The 20,683-nt window shown below is 36.4% G+C and overlaps 1 protein-coding gene across 1 annotated transcript in view; it reads right to left on the reverse strand.

The window, feature by feature from the left end:
- Window positions 1-20,683, reverse strand: part of LOC146754817 (obscurin-like) — a gene marked incomplete at its 3' end in the record, with an annotated part of 206,275 nt that overhangs the window by 96,176 nt on the left and 89,416 nt on the right. The window contains exon 4 of the mRNA XM_085526470.1: window positions 7,013-7,060. Within this exon, the coding sequence (XP_085382596.1) occupies window positions 7,013-7,060 (48 nt within the window). The remainder of the gene's footprint in view (window positions 1-7,012; window positions 7,061-20,683) is intronic.

Here is a 20,683-nt window from a genome sequence, read left to right on the forward strand (position 1 = left end):
GACACCCAGAAGTCAGGCAAAACAATCTTTGATGAAATAGATTTTCATGAAAATGCAAGTGTTCCTTACTAGATTTCGGGCAATCCACCAAAATATATATTAATAATAGTAATAAATTGCCATGTTCTATCAGTTCTCGATACTTTTGAGCAACTTATCTAAATTTGAGAGTTGAAACTTGAATAGGATTCATATCATCATTATCCAGAAAAATATAAACAAGCACTTCTGTATGTTAGTCTGCTTGCAGAAAACAGAGCTTTCATACTTTGAAAATCAGAATTCTTCTTTCAATACTTAGACTGTATTTTAAGACATAACCCCTGAATGCTTTCAGAAGCTGTTATATGGCATGCATTCCATCACCACCTCTCCCACAGCAGCTATTTCAGTACTGCCTTGGGTGTCCTATTTCAGTATTCGAGCACCTAGGATAAATTGCAGAACCCCAGGATTTTTCTGACCTCAATCAACAGCAAGAAATTTTCAGCTGAATTGTGCAAAACTGCTATGATTACATAAGTCATTTCTGGACAGGGTATGGTTTAGATATAAACCATAAAGTCTATCAATCATATATCACATACAGACACTAAAACATACCTGTTTAAGAAAAATGAGGAAAAAAAGGATTAAGTTTACTTTTCCCCCCTAAAATTCATCAACGAGATTTTAGAGATGATATAAGTGCATAGAACCTAATTTCCAAACAGAGATGTACATTTAAACCTAAGCCTCATAATCGCAGAGTTCAGAGAAAAGTAGACTGTGCTGCGATTATTGAACAAGTCAGTTCTAAGGTAACTGAACTATAAACCAACCAACACCAGAAGTCTAGGCAGCTGTAGAAAGCAATGTACTGCTACAGCAAAATAATTTACCTGGGATGAGATCCAATATTATAAAAACAAAACAACAAACATGACTAACTAGCATCAATGGGAAATGAATTGGATTACTGAATAGAAGTGTATTATTGCATGCGTTCCAGGTACTGGGAAGGTAATAGAGACAGCAGATATAAAAAAAGACTTCTACATCCATCTCTCCTTTTATCATTCAATCATAGCAATCCCATTAATCAGGTTGGATTACTTCCCAGATATTAATTTAGCAAACAATAGTCTGACCCATTCTGTCCCCCTCAAATATGATGAAAGCAATCTGCCACTGATAATCTAGCCACACATGTACACCTGGAAAGCCATCTAAACAATTTACACCTAAACAGCGGGAAAAGACCAAACTCAACAAATGAAATTGAGTTTTCCCTCTTCGTTTATATTCTGTAAAATCACCCTCTGCTTCTCAAGAAAGTGCTGAAACATTAGAAGTTGAAGGAGTCATGGACTCCTTTCCACAAGACATGCAGCATTTCTTTCTGTCTGTACACACAAACAAAAGATTACTGGCAGGTACACATTTGGAAGCATAGCTTTCTCACTAGTCTCACTCATTCCAGTTCCCCTACATTTCTTGTTTTCCACTAGAAATGAAGCAGTTTGACAGCATATCAGGTACACCATTAAATTATTAGAAAGCAACTGTAATCTCCTGAATAGCACTGTTTGTGTGCTTATTACAACAGGACCTCTGTTACAAGGGCTTAAATTACGAAAGAACTCCGTTCCCCAAATTTTACCTGCAGAAAAATCTAACCTCCAGACTCCCACCTCACCCATAAGCCTCTCTGAGGAAACGTCATGAAAATGTAATGCCTTCCTAACACTTCTGTAGTCAACAGAGGCTTACTTCTCACCGCAAGGAAAATTAAAGTGCAGTGTAGAAACACTTATATGGCTAAGCACAGATGGCCAGCCATATGTTTTCAGCCAGGAAAAAAGGAAAAGTTTAATACTTTTAAAAATATACTTTCTTTTAAAGTGCATTTACTTCCAAAAACTGAGGTTTGAATATGGAAAACTAACATTTCTGAGTCCCACGTATTTCAGAATACAAACCCCAGGCTGACTATGTAGGCATACAGATATAAGGAAAAATAACTTATTTTATGGCTCCTCTGTTTTCTCTAAGAAGCACCATTTCCTGATATTTTGAATTAACAATAAAAGCTGCGTATTTATTAATTTTATCTTTTAAAGAACTTGAAAAGACAAGTTAGCAAGTGTTCCATTAGCGGTGTTCTGCTAAGTTTAATCAGTTAATGTGCAATCTGTGTATCACTTCATACATGAAATGCTGTCCTGCAATTTTTAAGGAAAGAAAATTAAAACGCATTGCCTAGAACTTGGGAATAGAAAATTAATGGAATGTATCTCTGTACCTCAGTTTAATGAAACAACATCTGCGAGATTACTTGTCTAATAAAAAAAGCACATCAACAAGCCTGATGCGTAACAGAAGAAAAGTGTTATCTATATTTTCAAAATGTTACCATCTGGGGATGTTATGCAAGAATAAATACCCTATTGGATCGATTCACTGATTCTCTGTGAACACTAACACTCTAAGTGGCTTCCCACAGCGGCCTCATTATCTGAAGTCCTCTTAGGAGTTGCTCTGCAACCTATTTTGGTTCCGTAACCCATCAAATGCTGACCTATTTCATTCCTGTCATCACGACTAGATTCCACCTCGCTTAATGAACCAGCCACACTTGTTTCAAAGTGTACAACACAGTACACAGCACATCCCTCCAACCTGGGGAGCACACAGCAGGTTTGCTAAGGGTGCAGGGCACCCTATGTGGTGTGACCAGCAGCCACGGAACGGTTCTGGCAGGCTGGAGGACCACAGCTCTCTGGATTACACACCACCCTGTGCACTGCTGCAAGAGTCTGCTTTCACCACAACGGCAAAATCACTGCTCCAGCTGCTGAAGTATCTCTTCCCTCCCTCCCCCCCAGTGAAAGATGCTCTTTCACTGACCTCTGTGCAGGGTTGTTTCTCTTATATTCTCTCACTCCTCTCTCCCTCAGCTGCCATACAACAGTTTTTGCCCTTTCTTAGATATCCTTTCAAATAGAAACATCCGTTGGCTCAGCTTCAGCCAGCTGAGTAGCAATCTGCCTTAGCTGGTATTCTAACATAATAAACATACCATACACATTCCTTATGTGTATTCTGCATGAGTAAAAGTCATAAAGCTGAACACATTAACACTTCAGTGGGAGGTCAAATTATTGTTTTGGCACTTGTATCAAGTCTGTCATTTCAATTCCACTTTATCAAATTACGGATTGCTCGATACAGTTGGATGAAAAGGAAAGACAGACACACACAAGCAATTGTCATCACTTCAGTTGTGAAATTCCATAATTGCATGTCAGTGACAGAAAGAACAAGAGAGCAGTAATAGGACTGCCATTATGATCATTCAAATGCTGTGGAACCTTCCAACAAGGCTTTGCACTGTGACAATCTACATGCCAGGAAATTGACTGGATTTCTGACTATTTCCTTTCTTCAGTGTTTCCTATACTTATTAAGCCAACCAACACTGCACATTAGGTTCTAAGGCAAGCTTCGGCTGTCCATATTTCTATAACTAACGTTTCTATTTGCAAAGAACATAAACTAAGACAAGGAAATGGAGGATCCTTAGATTTTAAAGATACCACTAAAAATATATTAAGAGTTACATAAAGAATTATACATTCTTACATAAAAATAACATAAAATTATACCTATGGAATTCAGAATACAGGTCTGATTCAACTCACTGTCTGATTTTGTAGTTATATGGAGAGCACAAAATCTAGAATTAAAAATATTACCAAGGGAGCCACAGATTTCGAGCAGCTTTTCTGCAAAAGAAAATAAGTCTGAGATTATTTCACCTTTCTGAAAAATTCCACCTCTGTGATGAAAACAACTCCAGGAATGTCATTCAAATCCAACTTAAGAGCTGAGATCTCAGTGGGAACTTTTGGCATACGGTGACAGGTAGACATTATCCGAACAGCTCGTTATTCTATCTCGTGCATCATTCCCACTTGTTTCCTCTACATTCTATCCTGTCATATGATGCTTCAATAATACTCTTATTTGTCCCACAGCTAAAGAGGCAGAAGAAATAGGAATTATTCGTTCACTCCAGCAGACACCAGGAGGTCCATTAGCATTGCATAAGATTCGACTGAATCTATACCCAAGCACAATTCATAGAACAGTCACCTAACATAATAAAGGCACTTGTATAGAACACCTTGATACAATACATTTGAGTCTGCAAGCCATACTCAACAAAAAATTCCATTTAAGGTGGGAAAAAATATACCCCAAACATTCCAAAATGATACAGATTGCATAATGTCCTCAAAAGGTAAAAAAAATAAGTAGATCCACAAGTCCTAAACAGAAGAAGGGTTCACAACAAAAGGAAACAGCATTATAGTGATATCTTAAATGTATGCAGTTAAGTATCATGGACAGACTAACTCATAAGCTCTATTTGATACCATTATTAATTTCCACTCACATTAACTTAAAGAACAATGTTAAAGTAGTTCTTTTCCAACTAGTAAGACCAACTTTGCAGCCATCCCTCTGTCTTCCCTTCATCATTCTATCTCCATATATTTAACTTGAGCCATATAAATGTAAGTACTTTCCTTAAAAGTGTTTTTAATTTGTGAAGTGCCTGAAAATCCTCTGACAGATGGTACTAAAACCAAAATAATTTTTTTTTTTTTTTCCTTCAAAATACATAAGGAAAGGCAGTGCTGCCTCTACCATATCCCACAGAAAGTAACAAGAGAGTGATGAAACGTTATGTCGCTACAGGGAAATTTTCTGACTTACTGACCTATCATGTTATTGACCTAATGCACACCCATTAAGTCTATTGCTCTCATAAAGCCTCTGCACTCTGAGCTCAAACCCGGTAAATTTTTAAGTCAAGATGCATCTCAAAAACATTCTCTCCATGAGCTACTTCAAGAACAGAAAATGAAGCAAGATATCCTGGGTGACCTTCAGTTACCCAAGCTAATAACATAGCTGCTAGTTAATGGTCAGCATTTACTTTCCTGAAAGGAATACTGAAGAGACTGTCATTGCACATTACAGCAAATATGAGTCTATTACTAAAAAGAGTACACTGAAATCAAGCAAAAATGAAGAAACCGAATATGAAGAACAAAACATCCCAAGCACAGTGAAATCCAGATGCAACGAAATTACCCAGCACAGAACAGCCATTGCAAGTTAACTTTCCAGTCAGATTTCAGTGTCTCAAACAGTTCTCCATCTCAGAATAAAATAAAAAGGGAGGGTAGGACAGTACGAGGAAAATAACCCCATAGGAGAATGCTGGTTTCACAGCACTGGAGTGAATTTCTTTGATGACAAGGCAACAATTGCAGAGCAAAACAAAGTATTCCCTCGTGTTCTGTTCAGACCTTAAAGGCAGGGTAGGACAGGGAGAAATACTGCTTTTTTCCTCTCGGTTCCCCTACCCTCCCTCCCCCCCCCCATACTTTTGAAGACTCCTGTTCAATTCAAGTCCCATATAGCAAATATTTTCCACATGTTTAAGACCAAACAAAGATATGAACTCAGAATAAACAAAAGACTGAGAAAATACTTTGGGGGTGCATTTTTCAGCTATTGAAAAATGATTAAACTGTTATAAGAACAATTGAAAAACTACTGTTTCACATACTAGCAATCTTAAAGTGATGCTGAGACTGGAGTTCATCTGTATCCAAAGGATGAGGAGATCACAAAGGAATAATACCAGTTGATTACCACAGACCACTGGCTATTTGTCAGCTGTCATTTTAAAACTTGAAGACTTCTAACCTCACAGAAAAAAAAAAAAAAAAAGGTAGAATCTAACATAAAACATTCAGGAAAAGTAACAATTAAGAGACACACAGATAACAGTCAACATCATTAAGGACATGAGACGACATTTTGACATTTGTAGAACAACAGAATTCAAAATAATAATTACTTGTACAAAATTTAAGTCTGCCTTCAGTCGAAACTTTATCAAAGGCTTCATACATTTCTTCTTCAGAAAGATTAAGGAGCATCAAGAAGAAAGTTGGTAAGAAGAGGAAGGCACCTTGCAGACATTTTGTTGTTAGCTTGGAAAATTTTTCATTAATTACTAATGATACAGTTCATTAGGAATATATTTCATTATGGAAGTGCAAATTATGAGATGCTAATTACGCATGTCTTAATTGCAGTAGTTTGTCTTGATTTCAACATAGATAAAAATAATTATTTACAATGTTCCAGGTTCTACAAATTACACTAAGCCCCTTATTTACAGTACCAACAGACACGTGCAATACAGTAAGCAATAAAAACACATTATTATTTAATAAAACTGATATGTTTTTCTTTGATTATCTCAGAACAGGCCGTTAGTAACCCATATCCCTGGACCGAAAAGCTGCCATTTCAACTCAACAGAGGCTTCAGTTTTGAGACCAAACCTGAGACACGCCACACAAGGATTGTTAATTACAACATCTATGTTCTTTCAATACGCTCCAACGAATTAAGGAAGTGAGGAGGACAACCAGACAACTCTTTATGCAAGTTCTTGCGTTTGCAAGCTAATTACACTCACATTTCAGTATCTTAATTGAATTCTTAGGATGTTTTTGTCTAACTCAATAATTTCCTCTTTGTTCCTGAAAATGCTGTAAATCATTGAAATTCTGCAGAACCTTCATCACATAACAAAAACAGTTTGTGCTCTCCTGCAATAACTTCAACAACATACTATATGAGATTGTACAACAGTATTTAATACAATCTGAATTTCCATGGACAACTCAAGTGCATATGAGATTACATTGGTTTATCAAGTCTCTTTCATTTCCTGCAAGAATAATTGGGTTGCAATTAAGAGGAGCTGCTGAATATTCATAGAAAGGTGCAGTAGCCAAAAGAAGTCCATTGAAAGAGAATAACTTTGGGAAGTTGAACCACAGAACTTGAATATTACACATTGTGGCACAGTTAAAACAATGAAACAGTAACTTACTGGAGCTGCCAAACATAAATGACATTAAAACAAGCCACTTACTTTTCTGTCCTCAGTTTCTACAGAGGAATTGCACTCCGCTCTAGTATCCTGAAAAGACAAAGAGAGAAGACACTGTTACAACACACATTCACAATGATGGGAAGAACTCAGGATTCAAGAAAAGGCATCCATGTTCAATGAGCAGGTAACTCAGACTATTATATTTTACTGTATATTAACTATTAATAACCAGTACCCTAAAGGATAATATATTCAGTACTATGGCATTTTGAAAATTTAATGAACTTCATTGCAAACATTTGTGTTGTAAACGTAAAGGTAGGACTGATGCACTAGAAAAAAACAAACTGATTTCTATATGCCATAGCCAGTGCACAAGATAAAATTAAATCATCTTTGTACTACAAGCTTTTTCTACATGCATCTTGATAAAACAGTCATTTACTCTCTCCTTTACCATCAGTATTAAAAAGGAAATAAGTTAAAAGGTAACTATCAGCTTAAGAGGAAATGTGCTATCTTCTATCTGTTGTCAGAAGTGCTGGTGAGGATTCTGAAGTCTACAATGTGTTACGAGTCCACATTTATAACCATGGACTACTGGATGTGTTGAAGACACTTATGTCTGAATCTCGCTGCAATATGCAAGAATACTCAAGCACCTGTTTTATATGTACATCTACATGTTTATATTTATGTATGTGCACACATTTTGTACTTATGTTTACTTCAGGAATCGAGCAGTATCGAATCTAATGACATCCAAAACATTTTACTCTTATTCCTTTGGAATTTTGATTCTCACTGAACTCTCAGAGCTTTGAACAGTAGAGAACATATAACCTGCTAGAGAATACGTCCTTTTTATCTGTGGAAATATACAGAGACAATTGTTATCACAGTTGATTGCCTGAAAGGCACTTATGTCTTCATCTTTTCCCTTTGTACAAGTCACTCCTGAAAACAGAATAAACTGAATATATTCCACATCATTAGACTGTACACAAGGTTAGTGACCTATTATATTTTTTCACTGTATTTAACTTTGCTTTTTCCATGGTGGCACACCCTGAAGCTCATTTTTCTCACATATTACAAATTCAGAGACTTCTGTTGATAAGGCCCTTTTTGTTGCTTCCCCAGCCTTAAAGCGAACCTAGAACCATTCTCATCAAATTTTGAAGTCACCTGTTACATAAATCTCAAACTACAGATTTAAGGCTGACAGCCAATAGCAGCTCCCATTAAAAATGCAAGCAAATTAAATAAAGAAGCTGTGTTTCCTCAGCACCACGTCTATTCATCTTAAATATACTGACGCTATTTCAATATCAAAGACTTCTTACCTTAGCCATTTATTCATAAAATATTTAAAAAGGAATCATTTAATGAAATAAAATGAATAAAGGTTCCATGAAAAATTGTTTTCATTCTCAGCAAGATACATTAAAGACATTTTCATCAGGCATATCCAATTCTCTGTCACTTCTCCAGACTATCTCCAGAGAAGCAATCTCTTATTTTAGTTAGTTTTACACCTCATTTACAAACAAGTATCTCAAACACTCTTTACATTCAAAATATAAGCCAAGATTCAGGTAGCACTTGTGGAAAGTAGTACTCAAAATTCTTCACATTTTACTAGGTGCCACTGCATAACTGCCAGTTAAATTATAATATTATAAATACTCTGAGAGCTTGGGTATTGAGCACTGATTCATCACAACAAAAGGTAATTAATTATCTTGTCTGTTACTTTGAGTAGCAGGAAGGAAGCAAACCAAGGCTTTATGCAGCATATCAAGAGTTATTAAGGGGAAATACGACTCATAAGAGTCAAAGTACCGTAAGGGCCACGTATGTTTAACAGCAGAACTGCAGTTACACTCAGCCTTTTTTGTTGGTATGGAGCTCTGAAAGGTAACCTTAAAAAGTTCTTTCCAACCTTTATCAGTTTTAGAATACTTCCTAATTAACAGACATGAAACATATGCTTGTACTGAGTATTACAGCTTCCCAGAGAAGGAGTTTTTTCTTCCAGTGCTAGTTTGCAGGTAAACTAATGATTTATGTAAGTCAACAGCAAAATCTACTGGAAGGCCACAGTACAAAATACATCAGATGTGACATCTATTTCATTCCTGAGAAGGCTCCCTTCCTTCACCCTGATACTATATTTTTAATGTTCCACAGATGCTGAACTTTAATACGTTAGGCCCTAGGAAATCACATCCAGCACCTTCAACCTGTGTTCGCATAATAGAGGTGTTACTGAAGAGAAGTGAAAGAAAAGCCCTAGACAGCACAGATTATCTGCATTACTCTGGCAATCACACAATTATTTTACACATGTAAAATGTATAGTTTTACTTTCTGAACAGCAAAAAGCTGGATGCACTCAAGCAACCACCAGCCATACTAACCCAAACAATAGCTGTGAATAGTTTGTATTATACTTCTTTCTTTTAGTTTGGTGTCTCCCTGCTATCCTTACCTCTTTCCACTACTTTCTTAGCAGTATAACACACAATAACCAAAACAAAACAGAAACAAGTTACACAAGCTAAGAAACTTCAAGAGTTACTTCAATTGCTAGTGTACTGCTTGTCCATTTGAAACGAATGGAATGCAGACAGCAGACAATTCCTGCATACACACACTGCTCCACTGGCCTGCATCAGAATGAAAGATGAAGAACGGGGGAATTCGAAGCACTACGCTGTTTTCTGTATGTAATATCACAAACGGTCAGTAGGTGGAAGCAAATAACCTCTTAAATGGTGCTCAACTCCATGAAAAATACATCTACCGCACTGAGCAGGTTGCTCAGCTATTACTTTATTGGTCAGCTTTTATTTATACACACCTTTCACTTTCCAACAAGAGCTAAATTAAATCCAGGCTTTGCTTCCTAACACTATTTTCCAATTCACTAAAATGCTGTAGAGATGGAAATTAGTTATAACAGAGGTGACGTTTTACACAGTAGAAGTGGTTCCTTCAAACAACACAAGCATATATACACAGGTAACCCAAACATTAAAGAAAATACTTTTTTTTTTTATCCAGTTTAATCAAGATTCCTGTGCATAAATACTGAATAGCATCCAAGCTGCACCATCTAAAACAAAGTCAAACAGAGTCAGTGCAGCAGCTTCAAGTGCTAACAAATTGTATGTATCAAAACCAATTCTGATGGAGCACAAATGGCATAGTTCCTGAATTCAGAAAGCATCCTTGATGAATTACTTTCAACCCAAAGTAAGTGTAACTGCAGGCACTTCCCTTACAGTAAAGAGCTGGGAAAAATCATATTATAGGAGAAAAATGCATTTCTCCCCCTTTCTTTATATACTAGCTTAATACACTTTTATTTGATCTGTTAATGTTTTTGAATTACTTCTCACAAAATCTATTTAAAATTTATGATCCCAATATTCTGAGAGGTTGTATTTTTCTTTTAAAAAACAAAAGTGAATTCTGAAGCACAGAGGAAAAATAAATCCACACCATCCCTACAGAGCTTTAGTTTTAGCAACTACTCCTCTCTGTCCCGCTCTTCTTTAAACCAAAATGGGAGTATAAACCAGACAGACAAGTGATACATGCTTCCTATTTTGCTGTTCAGATACCCATTAGAGATAACTACAATAAAACACATGAACAGTGGAGATCAGGTACTCACTGAATTGTGAAATCCAATGCTCTTTACAAAGTGGGAAAAGTAAAATCAATTTAAAAAGTCTGTGCCTAAACTAACAGTACTTTATACGGTACATCAGATCGGCAATCTAAACACCCATGAGATATTGTTTTCTTTATCAAAACAAGAATCTTACTGGGGGTAGCTGTCACTGGCGATTGTTGTATTTTGCAGCTTAAATAGGCAAAAGCTTTTCTCTCAACAAATCATGCTGCCTAAATAAACGAACAAAACTGATACTGAACAGAATCAGAGTTTTTCCTTAGCGTTTCCTTAGTTGGTTCCCGGCCAATTAACCAGCTCCTGCTTTTACTTATACAAAGGTATCAATTCCAAACAATCTCTCATAAAAGCCACACACTAATTAAGCTTGCAGCTCTCCTTGCTTTGAAAGCTATTGGAAAATTTCAGTGCTGCATCGTTAATTGTAATTTTAATAATAGTTCCAAATCAAATCATATCACCACTATATTCAAGCGAGAAAGGAGAGATCCTATGATACTGCTGAGCAGTTTTAACTTTGTTACAGTGATCAATGCAAAGTACTACAACACTTCAACACAAAGCACACAGCATTAACGTGCACAGAACACATCCCAGATTCTTTGGCAGAATAAAAATCAAATGGTTAAGTTCCTTTGTCAGATATGAAGAGCAGCATTTTCTAAAACAGCCATGTTTTAACCCATCGTTACCCAACACAGAGTGGTATCTTAAAAACACATTCAGTAAGATCAGCAGTAAGCTCCTGAGGTTTCATCTGTAGGCATGCTTGGTGTTTTCAAACAGAGGAAGACTATTAGAACACCTAACCATCCTTTGGATTAAAATGCTTATATAAATGCTTCTGAAACACAAGGAAAAACACTGCCATGATCAGCAATGACAGGACATCACCCAAGTATGGCAGTACCTTCTACTGAAGCATAGCTGGTGGTCTTTAAGACTAGTGCACAAGTATAACATTAGACAGGGAGACACGTTTTTGGGTTGTTGCTTCCTGTTGCCTTTTCTCTTAAGATTTGTGACAGTTCACAGATACAAAGGTTACCTTTAAAAACACTGCTTCACTTCGAAAATCCCTCTTGAACAACCTATTGACTCATTAAAGAAGTATATCAGACCCCCCAGTAAAAATAATATTTCTACTACAACAGAGCAGAAGGTTGTCAGGATGACCAACGTTAATAGCAGGAATAAATCCTGTTGCTTCCCTTTGGAATTCACAGTGCTTTACTGTCATGAGTGGAGAGACATTTAATTAAAGGAATTGATAATGAAGAACTTCAAAGTGAAATAATCTAAGCTTTGCTATCAGCTTTCTGCTGTGGTTCTGTGGCTTTCCATTCCCACTAAATACGAACCTCTTTTTCACCTCGTGAGAATTTTTGACTGCTGAAGCTAATTAAATGTGTGATTTCAGCATTGTTTTTAATATAATCAAGCAACAAATCTAAAACAGTGGCCAATTTTGCAATAAAATGCAGGAGATAATGATCACCATTTACAGTGCTCTTACTGATCTCAACGATTATTAATCCAAGGAAAAAGATACAATCTGCAAGGCTACATAATGATCATCAAATGAAATCATTTATTAAATTATTCCATACAGTTTATGATTTTTAGCAGTTTGTTAACCACACCAGGCAGGAAAAATCCACTTCTAGTCATGGTGTAATGATACAGAGTAAAGCCAACATCTGGTTGATACTCAGGAGCTTGAAATAACCTTCAGAAAAGCAGATCCAGCATGCAGTACGTGCACTGAGATTCAGTAACACAGCTACTGAAGGAAATACTGCCTGTAATGGTCACATCAAAACACTAACGTTTAGAATGTCATTTATAAACAAAGCTTCAAAGGAGCAATTTAGCCAGTGTCAAAATTAACAAAGACTCCAGAAGACCACAAGCAAACAGGCAAAGCACCCATCATCCCATCCTGCCCTCACACCTGCAATCCTGGGGGCACAGCTTCAAAACGTGCCTGTTCCTCTGAAGGCTGCAACTAACCACGCTCTACATAACTCCCATCTGGCATCCTCAAACACAAGAATAGCTGTTCTCAGTTGTCACTCACAGCTACTACTTTATCAGCAACTGACTGCTGCTTTTAAAACAATCTGGAATGCCAAGGGAACTCCTCTGGAACAGTACAGGGAGAGCTCCCGACCAGCAGCTTAGTTTCTTTGTATGGAAGACCATATAAACAGAAAAAATAAACTTTTTACTCTAAATCTGACTAGGAAAGTATCCTGGGTTTCTTAAGCACAACCCAGTAACCATATCAAAGTTACCCTAACATAAATAATATCTAAAACCAATGTTTCAAATAAGATCTTATTCACCTCCAAAACTCCTTTCCCATAGACATTCATTGAGAATTTCCGTACCCATTCTCAACATGATATTCCAGCTGTCAGTTTTCCCACGCTCTCAACTACAGCATTCTGTGAAGCACTATTTCTTCTTCTAAAAATCTTCAGTTTTACATTATGCCCCAAAAAGAGCTGTCAGCTTTTCCTTAAAGACTGAATAACAAGTCCTTGTACCGAAACTTAAAAATAATAATAAAAAACAAGAAATCCCAATAACCAGAAGTCCCAAGCCACATTTCTTTCCTATAGCAATCACGCAGTTTAAGTTGTGCACTTATTACTGACTATACATATTTAGAACATTGAAGTTCTGACTGACATTTCAGTGTTTCAAGGTGCACTTTTTGTATCTACTTCAGAAAACGCCACGTTCACATCCTCCATGGAAATGTCAGCAATCAGGAGAATGTGGTGAGGCCTTGGATAAGTGCTGTGATATTTTTATAACTACCCCTTGGAGAGAAGTGATTTGTTGATGTGAAACTCACTAGCCAAAGCAATCAGCACGTCAAGGCTGCATACAAGGGGTTTCTGTACGTTCAGAGCCGCTAGCAATGTGATGTGGTCCAGGCGTGAGCGCATCCTACCAGTTGTCTATGAGACTGGAAAAGAGGATGAGGCCTTGAAGACTCAGATTAGTACATTCACCTTGGGCATAATTTCCGGCTTTCAACACAGTTGTGCGGAACACAAACAGAACAAACACTTCTTGGAAGTTACTTGGATATAAAAAGCAGCACAGAAGTCACAAAAGAAAGTTAATTGGTGTTAGCAAACAGACTGGTGTGACTCGCACCGCTCTTACTACCTGCAGGATGCTAAGCTCTCAAAATATAACTCATATTCAGGAGCATTTAATATAAATAATCACCTCATACTTAGTGCTAGGTGAAAATTATGTTGAGGTTCTAAAACTAGCAGTTAAGTTACTGAAAAGAAGTTAAAATAAGGATTTCCACAAAGCACAGTTTTGGCAGAATGTTCAGGTCAATGGTCACAGTTCAGAACAAAGCTAAAAAACAATTTGATAAGCTTAAGGTGATTTATCTGCCCATTTAGTGCAATTAGTACCTTCTGTCTTACAATACTGTTAGATGACATTTTTATTATATATTGTCTATGCTTTTTTATATTGATCTTATTTAAATTAGGACAAAGTGAAATAAAAGCATGATTTCCTTAATGTAATTTGATCCAAATTAAAAGCAACAATATCTCTGCATACAAACAGAGCATAGTTCAGCAATTCTTCATATACTGTGGAAATATTAATAAATAAATAAATCATTAGCACTAAGACAAACTATTTTGATAAAAAAAATCTGATTAAATCCAATACTAAGTTAGTCATCAGAAGCCTAGCTAAGCTTTTTGCATGTAATTTACCAAAACTTGGTTAAACTCTTATAGCTATTATTTTTCTCATGAAAATAAAATAGAAAAAAAAGCTTTGCTACCAGTAAGATTTGAGCTTATTTCCTGGAAAGTAAAAAGCAGAGCTTTAAAAGACCTCTCGTACAAGTAAATAGTTGAACAGAAGCTCAGCTTGCTGACACTATTATAAATATTATTAATTCTTGTCAGTATGAGACACTTAAATTTTTCCTCTGTTTCAAATAACTGAAAAACTGACAGTCAAAGTTACTCTACTTCATATCTCATTAAGGACAACATTCCCAATCTTTTAGTTGCTTAATAAAATATTTACACACCTTCTCATTAGCAAGAAGAAGTGTAATAAAAGAGGGACCCTGTCAGAACTGCAATCTAAAGACGTCCCATTCCAATTATTTTTCTTTGCAGATAGCGATAACCTCCAAGACTAACAAAACTCTAACTGCAAAAGCAAGGCAAGCAGGTCAAATCTGTTCCAAGGCTATCACTTCTTACTAAAGGTCAACTATTTTCCCTTGGCATACCAAGATCCAGGAGAGTGTATCTCTTACAAGAGAAAACAGATGAAGGTAAACAGATAAAACGTACACTTGCTTCGGAATTTTATATTAAAAAAATAATCAAATATGCATTTAACAAAGACATTGAGCTCCAGTGTTTTCTACCCCTGGTTTAAAGCATGTGCACACTCAGTAACATTCAGAATTTAGCTTTCAGACCTATCCCTTAACTTAAAATGAAATACACAAACAACATTCATTAGCAAGTTTACATTTTCTTTAGTCATGAAACTGCTGAGAACGTACTGCGCACTCGCAACAAAATTCTATCACTTATTTTTTCAACAGGAAGAATATTCACCATTCAGAAAACAATTTTCTAGTGATTGTTTTTTAACTGGGATTTTCTGAAACACAGTATAGCATGTTCTATACAACAATTAAGCCAGACTCTTCCATTGAGTTTTTGGTGGAGAACAACAGTTTTCACACAAAACATCATTTAGGCTGTGAATTATTTGAGAGTGAATTATTGCTGGGATTGGCTTCTCAGAGACATAAAGAATTTCTGACCAAAGCTGAAAAGATAACCCAGTGCTGGGAGGAGAAGAGTGAGACACTTGAATAATTGCCAGCAAATTAATTTTACCACTTCTATGGAAAGTTACAGAAAGACTCAGATCCTTTCCCTACTCAAACCATACACTGGAGAACATTATTCAAAAGCAAAAGAACGGATCATGTTCTTAGGTTTGACTTCCCTGGTGACATGATGAATGTAAATAAGTATTTTTATCACACTGATGAAGGGGAATATGTAGATTTTAAGTGGATAGGACTTTAGTGTTCAGTTTAATTCAGGTTTACCGTAAACACTCAAATATTAGCATAATACTACAATGCAAAAGAAAATTCTCAACAGTAACACAGATTAATTTAATAACACGCCCCTTTTAATCTTAAGGAATAGCCATAAATGCAATCAAACTTAGTAAATAGGAATGCAATTAGACAACCTATAGCTCAACACTGGCTTTTGCTCATTTGCAAATCGCTTCTGTTAAAGTTTAGAATCCAAGGAAAAAAGAAATTATTCACAATTTGCCAAAAGCACTGGAAAAAAATGCACATTGCTAACAGAGCCAAAATGATGAACAAAGCCAAGTTCCCTAAATAGCTAAAGCCCATATCTAGATGTGACACATGAAGATATAACACCCTACAGGACATCAGCTGAAGAAGGAAACAAAATCATAAATAAAGCTGAAGAACCTATTTCACGCTGCAGATGTCCTGAAACAATTAACAAGTCACTACTTGGTTAGTTATGGAATGATCGGTTTAAAGCACCTCTAATCCCCATACTTACACCAGCAGCCAAACACTTGCTAAAATGACAGAAAGCGATTCATATATTGCCAACTTCATTAGCTCATTCTCATTTTAGTCCACCATGTCAGAGCAACAATCCTCCCTCTAATCCTATCAAGGGGATATTTTTTTTTTTAGGTTCCATCTCTCACCGACTCAGATAGGGGAATCAAATACTGAATAATACATTCAATGAGTTACTTAATTAGCTGGGTGAAGGTGAAACTGAAACAGCTGAGTCAAATAATGAGATGTCAAGCACATCAGCTTCAACCAAGGAGGGATTTGAAAGCGTTCTACCTGACAAAAAGACAAACACAGTGTTTTTCAAGCACAGAATATTAAGGGATTTAATCTTTCAATTTCATTCCCTCCAAAAATATCATTTTGGAGCAACAATCAGAGAAGTCAATTGAAAAGAAGCAGGAGAGTAGAAATCACTCACTGTACACCAAGCATACTAAATAAGTAATAGCCAATTACTAAGTCTTGATTAGTTCAAAACAACACAAAGAAAAATGAAATGGAAGAAATTATGGAAATGCAGAAAATGCAGAATAACTGTAATGGAGTATGCAGATAAACCAAATAGGTCTATCCTCATTTAATAAGAGATTTTATTCTCCAGTACATCCCATAGAGAATCAAAAATTTCACCAATCTATTACATCCATTTAATTCCCCGAGTTGCTGTTCATAGCTACAGAGAATATGTTCTTCCTCCTTAGCACCTGATTACTAGACTCTGCAACTGATGCCATTTATTACAGTCAAAACTAGCTAATTAGCCCCTGCTTTGTGCGTGTGTTTGGACAAAAGGTTTGATTTATCCCTGCCTGCAGTCTCTAACTGATGATTTTGCCAGAATAAGGGCACCTACCATTATGGTTTAGCCTAAGGGAATCATTGCAATGACTCTGCTCAGGGGGCTCCCAGGCAATGGCAGATACTCAAAACACTTCCTCACAAATGGAGCTAGACAGCTAAACTCACTCCAGTTAGAGGCCATTAAAAAGTTACTAAAACCAAGTGAAGTAACATTCAACTCTTGCTACTGTGAGCAATATTCAAATTAATATTCAGATGGTAAGTTCTACAACAACAGTAAGTAATGGCAATAATCCCCTGGGGCACCCAATAAAACAATCACTTAAACTCACATTTTTAGAAACATCAGGCTGGGCTTATTAAGTAAATTGCTTTCCTTGAGTTTACACAGTTTTATTCTCCAATCCAAGCACACACACAGCTGTCAGTTTCAAATATACCCTAAATGTGCCATACTTTTCTTAAATGGCAACACAATTTTAAGTGTTATGAGAAGTAGTACAATAATAACTTATAAACAACACGGCCAATTCTTACCATAACAGAAATACAGCAATTATTTGCAGGTCTATCATAAATCTGCATGTGTATGCAGATGGAGGTTAGGCTGTTTTCCAGCCATATCACTTACAACATACCAATAATCAGGGGAGTAGCAGTTCTATAAGTTTAGTAAATTTTGTATTTTTATGCTGCATTCTCAACCAAAGGCCTGCCCATAGCAAGCTATACAACTGATACGTATCCGTGATGCTGGTCTGGTTACATATCTCCACATGTGACACAGAATTGCCTGGGGTCTCTCAGTAGCTATCCTTAGGATTCCCAGACGCCAGACTAAATCCCACACATCTGGGAATATCAAACATATGAATTAAAACTTCAGGAAAGAAAGCGTAGACTCAAAAAATACCTCAAGAAAACGTTGTTTCAGCCTAAAGCAATAGCACTGACAAGCATAAGCAAAGGATCAGAATTCAGTTTTTTGCCTCCCTAAATGACCTTACAATTTTATTCATAACAGAAGAGTTTACACAAAGAAACAGTAAGTGGCAAGGTTTTGCTTCTCTCTTCTCCCTCCATCTTCCTTTGACAGACCACTGCTTGGCTAAACCATTTAAGTGTACGCAGACACGCAATGGCATGCTTGTTTCTTCAGTCACAATAAGAATGAAAAGTTCTATTTTGTAATTAAATTAATGATGTAAAACTGTAAAAACACTACCACACATACATGGTCAGAAAACACTGTAATGCTGTAGCAAATATAGTAAATCCATTTGGTGCTGTAGCCATTCAACTTAAAATGCTTCCTGATGCTTCCAAACTATTGAACACGTGCCTTCACCAGGAGTTATCAGCTAACAAACTTCATGTGGAATTGGAAGTTCTGCATAGTGCCACTGCAGTAAGAGCTTGCAACAACAATGGCAGACATATCATTAAATAGGCAAGTGTAGAAACATAATTAAATTAACTGATAATCATCTCTCTTCTTCTATCCAGACTCTAATTTAATGCACTTGCAAATGTAATGAGGTTCACTGAATTGAAAAATACTGTGGAAATAACAGAAACAAGATTAAATTAATTGCAACACATACTGATAAGAAAGCTTGCCTCAAATTATGTGAAGCACATTCCTGAAAGCCATTAGAAGGCCAGTCACACATCGTGCACCTTGATGACAAACAATACATTCTACATTTTCTTTCCCCCACCCCGTATCTGGATGGCCCACTGTGTTTCATGCACTAATTGGTTGTTCCCCTCCGTTTTCAAGTCTTCAGGTAAATAAAAACACAAAAAATGCATTTCTCTAACAATCAAAATCATACTTAAAGGGAAGGAGGCTGAAATGAAAGGTGTATCGATACAAGCAAAGAGAGTTCCAAGTGAGTTTCTGTAGTTATTATTAATGCTTCAAAAAGGAAATAACTGTTTATACTGTATATATCTCTTGATACTTACAAAAACCAAGCATTATACTGGGAACAGATGGTTTCTCAAGGCAGCCACATCCAACTTTACTTTCTATTTTCAACATGCCTTCAATATAACTTCAGTTCCAAAAGATTTGGTCATAAGATCCATTAAAAACTGGCAGCAGAGTAGGAATTGGTGTTAATTAGTCTGGGCTTTCTCCCAAATCTCTACCAATTAAATAACAAGTGTTTAGTGCTATTAAGCTTACACTTTATAAATCTTTATTTACATAACAGTACCAGGAAAGAAAAAAAAACACAAGAGGAAGAAGAGAGAAAGAGTGGGGACCCTTTACAGCATTAGATAGTGAATCCACTAATATATAGATAGATTTCTAATGTTACTCAAGATGAAAACTCAGAAAGTTGTATGACAAACAGGAAGCCTAACATTCAGCACTAAAACAAAATACTCAGCATAAAACACAGACTTGTGTTCAGCTCATTAGCTGTCTGAGCAAAATGTGTTCTTTAAAATACTGAGCCACTCAGCTCAGCATCCTGCATCTCTCTGTAGTCATATCAGCTTCAAAAAAAAAGATGGAAATAAATAACCTGTTTCCCATAAAGGCGTTCTTCCTCCAAATAAGTTACAAACAACCTACTGTCGAGACAAACATCCATCTGCTTATCTTTAAAACAATGCAAGCCCTCCAATATATCCAAGAACAGTAGTTCCACAGCCTCTCTGGGCCCAGTGTTTGTGCAACCTCTTTGTGCACACGTTTTTCTAATACCCATAAAGAATACTGTGCTCCAAGTTTCAAAGCATCTTGTTGGTCCCCTGTTCACATCCTTTTAGTACATCAATCTCTCTCATACCAAATTTAATTTAAATAGCATCTGATATTTTGTATAATAAACATATGTCCTCCCATATGTTCTTATTTGGAAATTCTTCCAAAAAGGAAGGGGAAATCATTCGTGACTAAAGCAATGATTGGACTAACTCATACAAAAAAGTCCTTTGAAAACTTCCCATATTTCCATGCTGACCATTCTCACTACACAGAAATAATTATGAACAATATTGTAATGCTGTGGCTCTGTTTTACTTCCAATTGGACCATCATGACTTATATTCATATTAATTTCCAACCTAGCCATTCCATGCTAGGAAGAAGAACAATCTAAGATGAAATACATACGGATAATCCTACAGTCATTTGAAACAACGTGAAGAATTATTTGGGAACTGAAAGGATAAACTCAAAAAGCACCCTGAAGGAAATCCTACATCAGATGCTCTCTCGTGAGGTGATTTTCTTCACGTTTGGGTTTCGTACACTGCGAGCACATCCTCAGTATCACTTTCAGGAACGTGCCAGAACAACCACTGCCATGACCTGCTTCAGGATCTCTGCTCTTTTAAAAGTCACAGAACTGTTTTACTTTCAAGTCAGGGAGTTTAACGTAGAGCTCAATGGATAAGCAGAAAGACAAGGACAGCTGAAAAGGTCAGTTAAGTGCTCACTGCAGTAATTAAGACTTACACCTCATGAATTACTGATAGACTTTCTTTGTCTGCATTTTGAAACCATGCAAAC

Source organism: Coturnix japonica, chromosome 37 (assembly GCF_054131305.1).
Source record: "Coturnix japonica strain WE chromosome 37, WE-NBRP24, whole genome shotgun sequence".
NCBI classification, from domain to species: Eukaryota; Metazoa; Chordata; class Aves; order Galliformes; family Phasianidae; genus Coturnix; species Coturnix japonica.